The sequence below is a fragment of the Pleurodeles waltl genome, chromosome 10, assembly GCF_031143425.1.
Source record: "Pleurodeles waltl isolate 20211129_DDA chromosome 10, aPleWal1.hap1.20221129, whole genome shotgun sequence".
Classification (NCBI taxonomy): domain Eukaryota; kingdom Metazoa; phylum Chordata; class Amphibia; order Caudata; family Salamandridae; genus Pleurodeles; species Pleurodeles waltl.
The window spans coordinates 204,139,678-204,153,911 of NC_090449.1; the positions used below are offsets into that span (position 1 = coordinate 204,139,678).

Genomic DNA, 14,234 nt, shown 5'->3' on the forward strand with positions numbered 1-14,234 from the left:
GAGGAGCAGCTGCTTCAAACTGAATTCTGACAAGATGGAAGTCCTCATCTTCGGGTCCACCCCCTCCGCATGGATTGACTCCTGGTGGCTTGCTACTCTTGGAGCCGGTCCGACTCCCACCAACCACGTATGCATCATAGAATTCATCTTGGACTCCTCATTATCCATGACCCAGCAAGTCAATGCCATCTCCTCCTCATGCTTCATCACCCTCCGCTTGCTCCGAAAGATCTACAAATGGATACCCACTGAAACCAGAAGAACAGTCACCCGAGCCCTCGTAAGCAGCAAACTGGACTACAGCAATGTCCTCTACGCAGGAACCACGACCAAACTCCAGAAGAGGCTGCAACGCATCCAGAACACCTCTGCACGCCTCATCCTGGACATCCACAGCCACATCACAGACCACCTGAGAAACCTGCACTGGCTCCCAGTCAACAAGAGAATCACCTTCAAACTTCTCACCCACGCTCACAAAGCACTGCACAACACCAGACCAGAATACCTCCACAGACTGCTCTCCTAAACCCTGACCCAGCTCTGCTGACTTCACCCCTCGCAACAGTTGCACGCAGCTGCAGAACTACAACCGGCGGTGGTAAATCATCCTCGCACCTCACTGCCAAAATGTGGAGCACTCTTCCCACACTCATGCACCAGACCAAAGACCCCCTTACCTTCAGGAAACATCTCAACTTCTCAAGACCTGGCTGTTCGAGCAGTAGCAAACCCCCCCCCCCCCCCCCAAATTCAGTACCTTGAAACCCCCACGGGTGAGTAGTGTGCATTACAAGTTCCTGACTGATTGATTGAACCACGTGCCATCAATTACAGTGACCGCTCCCAAAAAATGTTGTGCATCCTAACGTGAACCCTCAACAGCCCGCCTCGGTCCACCTCAGCCCTATCTCTCTCCCTCCCCCGTCAGCCCCACCACTCGTAAACTTCACCAGCCGCCACTGGAAGCTACGGTTGAGTGTTGACTGAAGGATTCAGATTTTTCAGTTCTTTTGCTCTGTTTCGTAGGAGATACTGTTTGCAGCTCAGCAGTGACCACCCTTTGGCATCCTTTGTTCTGAGGCTGGAAATGTTGATCGGCTAACATTTTTATTTTATATGATGAAGGCTGCTAAATGGATTTTCTATGTAACTGTATTCTCATCATTTAGATACAACTTCAATGTTTCTGGTTATTCAGTCTTTCAAACCATTGCACTCCACAATGTAAAAGTTAATTTTTCAAATTATTTAGGGAGTTTAGTTTAAATGAACAACAAATTATTCAGCGTAACCTTTCCCCTAAGTTCAATATTCCAGCCTATATAGTGCCACCGGAAAGCCATTAAGCAAATAATGTTGCTTTTCTATTTCAAGGGAAAGTTAGCCCTCTCGGTTAAACGTCAGTCAAATGTAAACAAAATGTAATTTATATAAAGAGTCATATCTTGGGCACAACTAAGTATGTGAAGGTTTTTTTTTACCAGCTTTGCAGTCTAATGTTGATTTTGTACATTGACAAAAAGAACAGCAAACAAGATGTTTCTAGACTTCACATTGCTTTGCACAAGAAAGATGTAGCTAAATTTAAGTAGCTCCGATTTAGTTTCAGGGTTTTCACTTGATCTCCTAGCTGGGAAATTTGAGTGGTATAGAATCCATTGTTGTGTTGTCTTTGCAGACACCCCAGTTTTATTTGTTATATAAAAATGTTAATGGGAAGGAACTATATTTGAAATGTAATTGTTAAGCCTTTTTTAAGTGTTTCTATAGATCAAAGCACTTGTTCTACGTTGGTTTGTGGAAAATTAAATTAGCTGCACAAAGATCACCGCCAATGCCTGAATGATTCTAAAATTATAGTTGATGTATTTCTATTGTCATATGTTCTATTTTAGGTATCTTTCCTGGGCCTTAGACACAAACCAGGAAGAAAGAGATAAAGGTAAAACTGTAGAAGTGGGACGGGCTTATTTTGAAACTGAGAAGAAGCATTTCACTATCTTAGACGCCCCAGGACACAAGAGCTTTGTACCAAACATGATAGGTGGTGCTTCTCAAGCTGATCTAGCTGTTCTGGTAAGAAAGGCTTCCTAATTTTATTCTTAAAATATTGCTAGTTATGAAATGAAATTGATATGAATACAATAGCTCATGGGGAAAATGCAGAGGAGGAGGTCTTGAATGATGAAGACAGAGTAAAGCTAAGAGCATGAAAAGCATGATGTGATACAGAGCCTTACAGATGTTACATCTGTGTCCCATTGCAAGACTATTTCTGTGTGACTAGATCACATCCCATACGCAGTTCTCAGGTCACACTAGAAAATGTGATTCTTATGGATTCTTAACTTCTCTAAAGCTGACCGTGCTCTAGCTAGAGCCCAATCCTTTTCTGTTCTGAGCCAAAGGAAGTTTAGCTAAGTTATTAGCTGTCGATACACCTGCTGTGCATAGACCTAAAAAGACAGATTCCGAAAAAATAATACTCATCGTAATCTTGAAACTATGAGACTGTGGCAACAGGATAATCCTCTATAATGAAGCTCAACGTGTGTGTGTGTGGAAAATGTCACTTACCCAGTGTACGTGGCATGTAGTGTTGCAGATTCACATGCTGGGCATATTCCTCCATCTAGTGTTGGGCTCGGAGTGTTACAAGTTGTTTTTCTTTGAAGAAGCTTTTTCGAGTCACAAGATCGATTGACTCCTCCTCTCGGTGATTGTGCACATGAGCATCGAGTCCTTTGTTAGATTGTTTTCTTTCCGTCATCCGGTTTGGACGTGTTCCCTCTCGCTCCGGTAGATCTTGGTTCGGTACTACCTGAACTTCTCTATTGTTTCCTTCAACGCCGGAATTGTTTTTCGAACGGGTTTCAGACTACGCTCAATCTGATTTGCTGTGTCTGGATCGATTAAAAACCCTTTCCCTTCTCTGGCCTACTGCGTAACATGCTCGTGGATCAAACTCGGTTTCGATTCTGCCCTCTGGGCCAACTCAAGTTCCCTTACACCGACCAGCACTCGCTGTGTAACCTCTGCCTCTCTCCGGACCACAAAGAGGAGACCTGCGAGGCATGCTGATTCTTCTGATCCAAGAAGACCTTATGGGATCGAAGAGTATGACGGCTAGAGATGACATCGAAGTATGCAGAACAAACATCCGACTCCTTTGGTGAGGAACAGGCACAGACTGCAGTCTCCATCCCAGACTCCCACTCATACCGTGACTCAGATGGAGACAGACAAATTATTCCTGCAGTGCAGTACCTGAGTGCACCAGCCCCTTCCCATCAAAAACAGATGAAAAAAGTCACAAAAGGCCTTGGTTCCACCTCTGCTTGCTGGCCATGGCCCGACCCAAAAAACTACATATTGTCGACCGACTATCAGATTCGGTGCTGAAAAAGGCTAAAACTCCCTCAACCAGACAGACTACCACGCCTGTTTCAGCATCAAGTTGAAAGATGGAGGTTTCCACTTCGGAACCGAGATGGGTGCATACCACATTAGAGACAAAACATAAGGATGGCACTCTCAGACCAATCCTCGATCTCAGACCTCCCAATCAGTACGTTCTCTGAGCATTTCCACATGGTCACTCTACAGGATGTAATTCCCTTGTTACAAAAACAAGACTACATGACAGCATTAGATCTAAAAGATGCTTACTTCGACATTACTATCCATCCAGCACACCGCAAGTACATAAGTTTTGTGATAGCAGGCAAGCACCATCAATTCAAATTACTACCCTTTGGAGTAACAGTAGCACCAAGGGTACTCACAAAATGCCTAGCAGTGTTTCCAGCGTACCTCAGACGACCGCACATACATGTCTTTCCCTATCTGGACAACAGGCTCATAAAAGCCAGCACAATTCAAACCTGTCAACCACACACGCAATAGATACTCTACCCAGGCTAGGGTTCTAAATCAGTTACCAGAAATCTCACCTTCAGCCAGCACAAATTCAACCATATGTAGGAGAAATTCTGAACACTCAGTCAGCATTAGTGTAGGAAAATGGCTCCCTGTTGCAGTCTCCCCCTCTCTCGCCCACTTTTTGCCTTATCTTGATTACCACTGTGCCCCTACAGTGTCTAAGCAAAACCTTAGACATTGTAAGTGCAGGGTAGCCATCAAGAGTATATGATCTGGGAGTTTGTCAAATACGAACTCCACAGTTGCATAATGGCTACACTGAAATCTGGGAAGTTTGGTATCAAACTTCTCAACTCAATAAATGCACACTGATGCCAGTGTGGTATTTATTGTAATATGCACTCAGAGGGCATCTTAGACATACCCCCTGTATACCAGTCTGACTCCTAGTGCTAGGCTGACCAGTTCCTGCCAGCCTGCGTCAACCGGCCGAGTTTCTGGCCACATTGGGTGAGTGCCTTTGTCACTCTGTGGCCAGGAACAAGCCTGCACTGGATGGCTGTGCTTCTTGCCTCCCTCTGCAGGAACTGTAACACCTGGCGGTGAGCCTCAAAGGCTGATGGCTGTTGTTACAGTGCCCCAGGGCATCCCAACTAGTGGAGATGCCTGCCCCTCCGGATACATCCCCCACTTTTGGCGGCAAGTCCGGAGGAGATAATGAGAAATACAAGGAGGAGCCACCCACCAGTCAGGACAACCCCTAAGGTGCCCTGAGCTGAGCTGACTCCTGCCTTTAGAAATCCTCCATCTTGAGATTGGAGGATTCCCCCAATAGGAATAGGGATGTGCCCCCCTCCCCTCAGGGAGGGGGCACAAAGAGGGTGTAGCCACCCTCCAGGACAGTAGCCATTGGGTATGCCCAGACGTGGGTCCCTTGCTCACTGTGCCACTGGATTGAAGCTAGCCTGGCTGATGAAGGGTGATACCCTGAAACCGGTCCCAGGATGCTTGGTTCTGGTCCAGTGAGGACCTGGCTTGGCAGTTCGGGCTGGACTGTTCCCATGAGGAATAGGGTCTAGACTGATTTGCAAATGGCTGGATCCAAACGGGGGTGGCATGGTGAGCAAAAGAACGATGGATTAAACCCAGGTCTGTGACTGTTGCATTGTTCAGCACTCCATCCATCATCCTTTTGTGTTGCCATTGGCTACTGCCCCTCTGACCTAAACACACCCCACCCCCTAAATTTAGTATTTAGTGGCGACCCTGAACCCAGGAAATCAGATTCCTGCAACCTACAACAAGGACTGCTGACCTGAAAGCCCCACCCCACAACTGACTTGGCCCCAGCCCTACTGGCCTGTCTCCAGACTTCAAGAATCTGCACAGGGACGCATCCGACAGGGACCAGCAACCTCTGAAAACTATGAGGACCAAGCACTACACCCACAGCCCCCAGGACCAAGAGGAACTACCTTCCAGTGCAGGAGTGACCAGCAGGCATCCCTCTTCCTAGCGCAGTCAGTGTCTGGCTCGCTCAAGAAGCCCCCCCCTTCCCCATGCCCTGCCTGCATCGCCTAAGTGACCCCCGGGTCTCTCCACTGTTTTCAGTAGCAAACCTGACGCCTACGTTGCAGACTGCACCCGTCCGCCTCTGTGCCGTTGGGGGTGTGTCTTGTGTGCCTGTTTGTGCCCCCCAGACCCCAGCTCTACAAAACCCCCCCGGTCTGCTCCCCGTGTACGCAGGTACTTACCTGCCAGTAGACCTGAACCATAGCACCCCTGTTCTTCATAGGCGCCTATGTGTTTTGGGCCTTATCTCAAAGTAAGAGCTAGTGTGCACAGAGTCCAAGGGTTCCCCTTAGAGGTAAGATAGTGGCAAAATTCGATTATTCTAATGCTCTAATTTGTGGTAGTGTGGTCGAGCAGTAGGCTTATCAGAGTGTAGTGTTAAGAAGTTCTTGTACACTCACAGGCAATAAATGAGGAACACACACTCAGACAATTCCAGGCCAATAGGTTTTTGTATAGAAAAATATCTTTTCTTAGTTTATTTTAAGAACCACAGGTTCAAATTCTACATGTAATCTCATTTGAAAGGTATTGCAGGTAAGTACTTTAGGAACTTGGAATAATCACAATAGCATATATACTTTCTACATAAAACACATATAGCTATTTTAAAAGTGGACACAGTGCAATTTTCACAGTTCCTGGGGGAGGTAAGTTATTGTTAGTTCTTGCAGGTAAGTAAACCACCTACGGGGTTCAAATTGGGGTCCAAGGTAGCCCACCGTTGGGGGTTCAGAGCAACCCCAAAGTCACCACACCAGCAGCTCAGGGCCAGTCAGGTGCAGAGGTCAAAGAGGTGCGCAAAACACATAGGCTTCAATGGAGAAGGGGGTGCCCCGGTTCCAGTCTGCCAGCAGGTAAGTACCCGCCTCTTCGGAGGGCAGACCAGGGGGTTTTTGTAGGGCACCGGGGGGGGACACAAGTCTACACAAAAAGTACACCCTCAGCAGCGCGGGGGCGGCCGGGTGCAGTGTGTAAACAAGCGTCAGGTTTGTAGTAGGTTTCAATGGGAGACCAAGTGGTCTCTTCAGCGGTGCAGGCAAGGGGGGAGAGGGGAGGGGGGGGGGGCTCCTCTGGGTAGCCACCACCTGGGCAAGGGAGAGGGCCTCCTGGGGGTCACTCCTGCACTGGAGTTCCGATCCTTCCGGTCCTGGGCGCTGCGGGTGCAGGGTCTTTTCCAGGTGTCGGGATTTCAGTCAGGCAGTCGCGGTCAGGGGGAGCCCCGGGATTCCCTCTGCAGGCGTCGCTGTGGGGGCTCAGGGGGGACAACTTTGGTTACTCACAGTCTTCGAGTCGACGGGGGGGTCCTCCCTGTAGCATTGTTTCTCCACCAGTCGAGTTGGGGTCACCGGGTGCAGTGTTGCAAGTATCACGCTTCTTGCAGGGATTGCAGGGGTCTTTAAATCTGCTCCTCTGGAAACAAAGTTGCAGTCTTTGTTGAAAAGGGCCGCTGTCCTCGGGAGTTTCTTGGTCTTTTGGAAGCAGGGCAGTTTTAAAGAAATGGCTCCCTGTTGCAGTTACCCCCCACTTTTTGCCTGATACTGATGCTGACTTGACTGAGAAGAGTGCTGGGACCCTGCTAACCAGGCCCCAGCACCAGTGTTCCTTCACCTAAAATGTACCATTGTATCCACAATTGGCACACCCTGGCATCCAGATAAGTCCCTTGTAACTGGTACTTCTAGTACCAAGGGCCCTGATGCCAAGGGAGGTCTCTAAGGGCTGCAGCATGTCTTATGCCACCCTAGAGACCCCTCACTCAGCACAGACACACTGCTTACAAGCCTGTGTGTGCTAGTGAGAACAAAATGAGTAAGTCGACATGGCACTCCCCTCAGGGTGCCATGCCAGCCTCTCACTGCCTATGCAGTATAGGTAAGACACCCCTCTAGCAGGCCTTACAGCCCTAAGGCAGGGTGCACTATACCATAGGTGAGGGTACCAGTGCATGAGCATGGTACCCCTACAGTGTCTAAACAAAACCTTAGACATTGTAAGTGCAGGGTAGCCATAAGAGTATATGGTCTGGGAGTCTGTCAAACACGAACTCCACAGCACCATAATGGCTACACTGAAAACTGGGAAGTTTGGTATCAAACTTTTCAGCACAATAAATGCACACTGATGCCAGTGTACATTTTATTGCAAAACACACCCCAGAGGGCACCTTAGAGGTGCCCCCTGAAACTTAACCGACTGTCTGTGTAGGCTGACTAGTTCCAGCAGCCTGCCACACCAGAGACATGTTGCTGGCCCCATGGGGAGAGTGCCTTTGTCACTCTGAGGCCAGTAACAAAGCCTGCACTGGGTGGAGATGCTAACACCTCCCCCAGGCAGGGGCTGTAACACCTGGCGGTGAGCCTCAAAGGCTCACCCCTTTGTCACAGCCCAGCAGGGCACTCCAGCTTAGTGGAGTTGCCCGCCCCCTCCGGCCACGGCCCCCACTTTTGGCGGCAAGGCTGGAGGGAACAAAGAAAGCAACAAGGAGGAGTCACTGGCCAGTCAGGACAGCCCCTAGGGTGTCCTGAGCTGAAGTGACTCTAACTTTTAGAAATCCTCCATCTTGCAGATGGAGGATTCCCCCAATAGGGTTAGGATTGTGACCCCCTCCCCTTGGGAGGAGGCACAAAGAGGGTGTACCCACCCTCAGGGCTAGTAGCCATTGGCTACTAACCCCCCAGACCTAAACACGCCCTTAAATTTAGTATTTAAGGGCTACCCTGAACCCTAGAAAATTAGATTCCTGCAACTACAAGAAGAAGGACTGCCTAGCTGAAAACCCCTGCAGCGGAAGACCAGAAGACGACAACTGCCTTGGCTCCAGAAACTCACCGGCCTGTCTCCTGCCTTCCAAAGATCCTGCTCCAGCGACGCCTTCCAAAGGGACCAGCGACCTCGACATCCTCTGAGGACTGCCCCTGCTTCAAAAAGACAAGAAACTCCCGAGGACAGCGGACCTGCTCCAAGAAAAGCTGCAACTTTGTTTCCAGCAACTTTAAAGATCCCTGCAAGCTCCCCGCAAGAAGCGTGAGACTTGCAACACTGCATCCGGCGACCCCGACTCGGCTGGTGGAGATCCAACACCTCAGGAGGGACCCCAGGACTACTCTGATACTGTGAGTACCAAAACCTGTCCCCCCTGAGCCCCCACAGCGCCGCCTGCAGAGGGAATCCCGAGGCTTCCCCTGACCGCGACTCTTTGAACCTAAAGTCCCGACGCCTGGGAGAGACCCTGCACCCGCAGCCCCCAGGACCTGAAGGACCGGACTTTCACTGGAGAAGTGACCCCCAGGAGTCCCTCTCCCTTGTCCAAGTGGAGGTTTCCCCGAGGAATCCCCCCCTTGCCTGCCTGCAGCGCTGAAGAGATCCCGAGATCTCTCATAGACTAACATTGCGAACCCGACGCCTGTTTCTACACTGCACCCGGCCGCCCCCGCGCCGCTGAGGGTGAAATTTCTGTGTGGGCTTGTGTCCCCCCCGGTGCCCTACAAAACCCCCCTGGTCTGCCCTCCGAAGACGCGGGTACTTACCTGCAAGCAGACCGGAACCGGGGCACCCCCTTCTCTCCATTCTAGCCTATGCGTTTTGGGCACCACTTTGAACTCTGCACCTGACCGGCCCTGAGCTGCTGGTGTGGTGACTTTGGGGTTGCTCTGAACCCCCAACGGTGGGCTACCTTGGACCAAGAACTAAGCCCTGTAAGTGTCTTACTTACCTGGTTAACCTAACAAATACTTACCTCCCCTAGGAACTGTGAAAATTGCACTAAGTGTCCACTTTTAAAACAGCTATTTGTGAATAACTTGAAAAGTATACATGCAATTTTGATGATTTGAAGTTCCTAAAGTACTTACCTGCAATACCTTTCGAATGAGATATTACATGTAGAATTTGAACCTGTGGTTCTTAAAATAAACTAAGAAAATATATTTTTCTATACAAAAACCTATTGGCTGGATTTGTCTGAGTGTGTGTACCTCATTTATTGTCTATGTGTATGTACAACAAATGCTTAACACTACTCCTTGGATAAGCCTACTGCTCGACCACACTACCACAAAATAGAGCATTAGTATTATCTCTTTTTGCCACTATCTTACCTCTAAGGGGAACCCTTGGACTCTGTGCATGCTATTCCTTACTTTGAAATAGCACATACAGAGCCAACTTCCTACAGCAGTCCTCTGAGGATTCAGAGGTCGCTGGTCCTGGGGAAAGCGTCGCTGGAGCAGTCTTCTGAAGGAGGGAGACAGGCCGGTAGGGCTGGGGCCAAAGCAGTTGGTGTCTCCACCTTCTCTGCAGGGGTTTTTCAGCTCAGCAGTCCTCTTCTTCGTAAGTTGCAGGAATCTAAGTTCCTAGGTTCTGGGGAGCCCTTAAATACTAAATTTAAGGGTGTGTTTAGGTCTGGGGGGTTAGTAGCCAATGGCTACTAGCCCTGAGGGTGGGTACACCCTCTGTGTGCCTCCTCCCAAGGGGAGGGGGGTCACATTCCTATCCCTATTGGAGGAATCCTCCATCTGCAAGATGGAGGATTTCTAAAAGTTAGTCACCTCAGCTCAGGACACCTTAGGGGCTGTCCTGACTGGCCTGTGACTCCTCCTTGTTGTTCTCATTATTTCCTCCGGCCTTGCCGCCAAAAGTGGGGCCGTGGCCGGAGGGGGCGGGCAACTCCACTAGCTGGAGTGCCCTGTGGTGCCGGAACAAAGGGGGGTGAGCCTTTGAGGCTCACCGCCAGGTGTTACAGCTCCTGCCTGGGGGAGGTGTTAGCATCTCCACCCAGTGCAGGCTTTGTTACTGGCCTCCGAGTGACAAAGGCACTCTCCCCATGGGGCCAGCAACATGTCTCTAGTGTGGCAGGCTACTAAAACCAGTCAGCCTACACAGGTAGTTGGTTAAGGTTTCAGGGGGCACCTCTAAGGTGCCCTCTGGGGTGTATTGTACAATAAAATGTACACTGGCATTTATTGTGCTGAGAAGTTTGATACCAAACTTCCCAGTTTTCAGTGTAGCCATTATGGTGCTGTGGAGTTGGTGTTTGACAGACTCCCAGACCCTATACTCTTATGGCTACCCTGCACTTACAATGTCTAAGGTTTTGTTTAGACACTGTAGGGGTACCATGCTCATGCACTGGTGCCCTCACCTATGGTATAGTGCACCCTGCCTTAGGGCTGTAAGGCCTGCTAGAGGGGTGACTTATCTATACTGCATAGGCAGTGTGAGGTTGGCATGGCACCCTGAGGGGAGTGCCATGTCGACTTACTCGTTTTGTCCTCACCAGCACATACAAGCTGACAAGCAGTGTGTCTGGGCTGAGTGAGGGGTCCCCAGGGTGGCATAAGATATGCTGCAGCCCTTAGAGACCTTCCCTGGCATCAGGGCCCTTGGTACCAGGGGTACCAGTTACAAGGGACTTACCTGGATGCCAAGGTGTGCCAATTGTTAAAACAAAAGTCAACAGCATTTCCTGCCAGAAGCGTGAGACTTGCAACTCTGCACCCAACGTCCCCGGCTCGACTTGTGGAGAAACAACACTGCAGGGAGGACTCCCCGGCGACTCTGAGACTGTGAGTAACCAAAGGTTCGATGGCATCTGTCGCTGTAGATACACATGTTCTGCATAGCTCGCCATCTGGTGTTGGGTCGGAGTGTTACAAGTTGTTTTTCTTCGAAGAAGTCTTCCGAGTCACGGGACCGAGTGACTCATCCTTCTGTCTCCATTACGCATGGGCGTCGACTCCATCTTCGATTGTTTTCTTTCCGCCATTGGGTTCGGACGTGTTCCTGTCGCTCCGAGTTTCGGAACGGAAAGTTAGTAAATATCGGAAGATTTTCGTCGGTATTGTTGCGTTCGGGATCGGCGTAGTTAGATTCAACACCGCATCGAAGATCGACGCGCTCCGGTGCCCTTCGGGGTAGTTTTCGATCCCCCGTCGGGGCCTGGTCGGCCCGACCGCGTGTCGAACAACGCCGATGGACCGGACCCCGTTCCGTTTTTGTCCCAAATGCCACAACAAATACCCGTATTGTAGGAAGTTGGCTCTGTATGTGCTATTTCAAAGTAAGGAATAATAGCATGCACAGAGTCCAAGGGTTCCCCTTAGAGGTAAAATAGTGGTAAAAATAGATAATACTAATGCTCTATTTTGTGGTAGTGTGGTCGAGCAGTAGGCTTATCCAAGGAGTAGTGTTAAGCATTTGTTGTACATACACATGGACAATAAATGAGGTACACACACTCAGAGACAAATCCAGCCAATAGGTTTTTGTATAGAAAAATATCTTTTCTTAGTTTATTTTAAGAACCACAGGTTCAAATTCTACATGTAATATCTCATTCGAAAGGTATTGCAGGTAAGTACTTTAGGAACTTCAAATCATCAAAATTGCATGTATACTTCAAGTTATTCACAAATAGCTGTTTTAAAAGTGGACACTTAGTGCAATTTTCACAGTTCCTAGGGGAGGTAAGTATTTGTTAGGTTAACCAGGTAAGTAAGACACTTACAGGGCTTAGTTCTTGGTCCAAGGTAGCCCACCGTTGGGGGTTGAGAGCAACCCCAAAGTCACCACACCAGCAGCTCAGGGCCGGTCAGGTGCAGAGTTCAAAGTGGTGCCCAAAACGCATAGGCTAGAATGGAGAGAAGGGGGTGCCCCGGTTCCGGTCTGCTTGCAGGTAAGTACCCGCGTCTTCGGAGGGCAGACCAGGGGGGGTTTTGTAGGGCACCGGGGGGGACACAAGCCCACACAGAAATTTCACCCTCAGCGGCGCGGGGGCGGCCGGGTGCAGTGTAGAAACAAGCGTCGGGTTCGCAATGTTAGTCTATGAGAGATCTCGGGATCTCTTCAGCGCTGCAGGCAGGCAAGGGGGGGGTTCCTCGGGGAAACCTCCACTTGGGCAAGGGAGAGGGACTCCTGGGGGTCACTTCTCCAGTGAAAGTCCGGTCCTTCAGGTCCTGGGGGCTGCGGGTGCAGGGTCTCTCCCAGGCGTCGGGACTTAGGATTCAAAGAGTCGCGGTCAGGGGAAGCCTCGGGATTCCCTCTGCAGGCGGCGCTGTGGGGGCTCAGGGGGGACAGGTTTTGGTACTCACAGTCTTAGAGTAGTCCTGGGGTCCCTCCTGAGGTGTTGGATCGCCACCAGCCGAGTCGGGGTCGCCGGGTGCAGTGTTGCAAGTCTCACGCTTCTTGCGGGGAGCTTGCAGGGTTCTTTAAAGCTGCTGGAAACAAAGTTGCCGCTTTTCTTGGAGAAGGTCCGCTGTCCTCGGGAGTTTCTTGTCTTTTCGAAGCAGGGGCAGTCCTCAGAGGATGTCGAGGTCGCTGGTCCCTTTGGAAGGCGTCGCTGGAGCAGGATCTTTGGAAGGCAGGAGACAGGCCGGTGAGTTTCTGGAGCGAAGGCAGTTGTCGTCTTCTGGTCTTCCTCTGCAGGGGTTTTCAGCTAGGCAGTTCTTCTTGTAGTTGCAGGAATCTAATTTTCTAGGGTTCAGGGTAGCCCTTAAATACTAAATTTAAGGGCGTGTTTAGGTCTGGGGGGTTAGTAGCCAATGGCTACTAGCCCTGAGGGTGGGTACACCCTCTTTGTGCCTCCTCCCAAGGGGAGGGGGTCACAATCCTAACCCTATTGGGGGAATCCTCCATCTGCAAGATGGAGGATTTCTAAAAGTTAGTCACCTCAGCTCAGGACACCTTAGGGGCTGTCCTGACTGGCCAGTGACTCCTCCTTGTTTTTCTCATTATTTTCTCCGGCCTTGCCGCCAAAAGTGGGGCCTGGCCGGAGGGGGCGGGCAACTCCACTAGCTGGAGTGTCCTGCTGGGTTGGCACAAAGGAGGTGAGCCTTTGAGGCTCACCGCCAGGTGTGACAATTCCTGCCTGGGGGAGGTGTTAGCATCTCCACCCAGTGCAGGCTTTGTTACTGGCCTCAGAGTGACAAAGGCACTCTCCCCATGGGGCCAGCAACATGTCTCGGTTTGTGGCAGGCTGCTAAAACTAGTCAGCCTACACAGATAGTCGGTTAAGTTTCAGGGGGCACCTCTAAGGTGCCCTCTGGGGTGTATTTTACAATAAAATGTACACTGGCATCAGTGTGCATTTATTGTGCTGAGAAGTTTGATACCAAACTTCCCAGTTTTCAGTGTAGCCATTATGGTGCTGTGGAGTTCGTGTTTGACGGACTCCCAGACCATATACTCTTATGGCTACCCTGCACTTGCAATGTCTAAGGTTTTGTTTAGACACTGTAGGGGTACCATGCTCATGCACTGGTACCCTCACCTATGGTATAGTGCACCCTGCCTTAGGGCTGTAAGGCCTGCTAGAGGGGTGTCTTACCTATACTGCATAGGCAGTGAGAGGCTGGCATGGCACCCTGAGGGGAGTGCCATGTCGACTTACTCGTTTTGTCCTCACTAGCACACACAAGCTGGCAAGCAGAGTGTCTGTGCTGAGTGAGAGGTCTCCAGGGTGGCATAAGACATGCTGCAGCCCTTAGAGACCTTCCTTGGCATCAGGGCCCTTGGTACTAGAAGTACCAGTTACAAGGGACTTATCTGGATGCCAGGGTCTGCCAATTGTGGATACAAAAGTACACGTTAGGGAAAGAACACTGGTGCTGGGGCCTGGTTAGCAGGCCTCAGCACACTTTCAATTGTAAACATAGCATCAGCAAAGGCAAAAAGTCAGGGGGCAACCATGCCAAGGAGGCATTTCCTTACACGTATACAGACCAACATTTGGTCTGTAACCTGTGCCTGTCACCTGAGCACAGTGAAGAGACTTGCGA

General features: G+C 50.1%; 1 protein-coding gene across 2 annotated transcripts in view; it reads left to right on the plus strand.

Annotated features, from left to right (window-relative positions):
* Positions 1–14,234, plus strand: part of GSPT1 (G1 to S phase transition 1) — a 560,974-nt gene that overhangs the window by 196,849 nt on the left and 349,891 nt on the right. For both annotated transcript variants that reach the window (XM_069210181.1, XM_069210182.1), the window contains exon 7: positions 1,899–2,079. In XM_069210181.1, the coding sequence (XP_069066282.1) occupies positions 1,899–2,079 (181 nt within the window). The remainder of the gene's footprint in view (positions 1–1,898; positions 2,080–14,234) is intronic.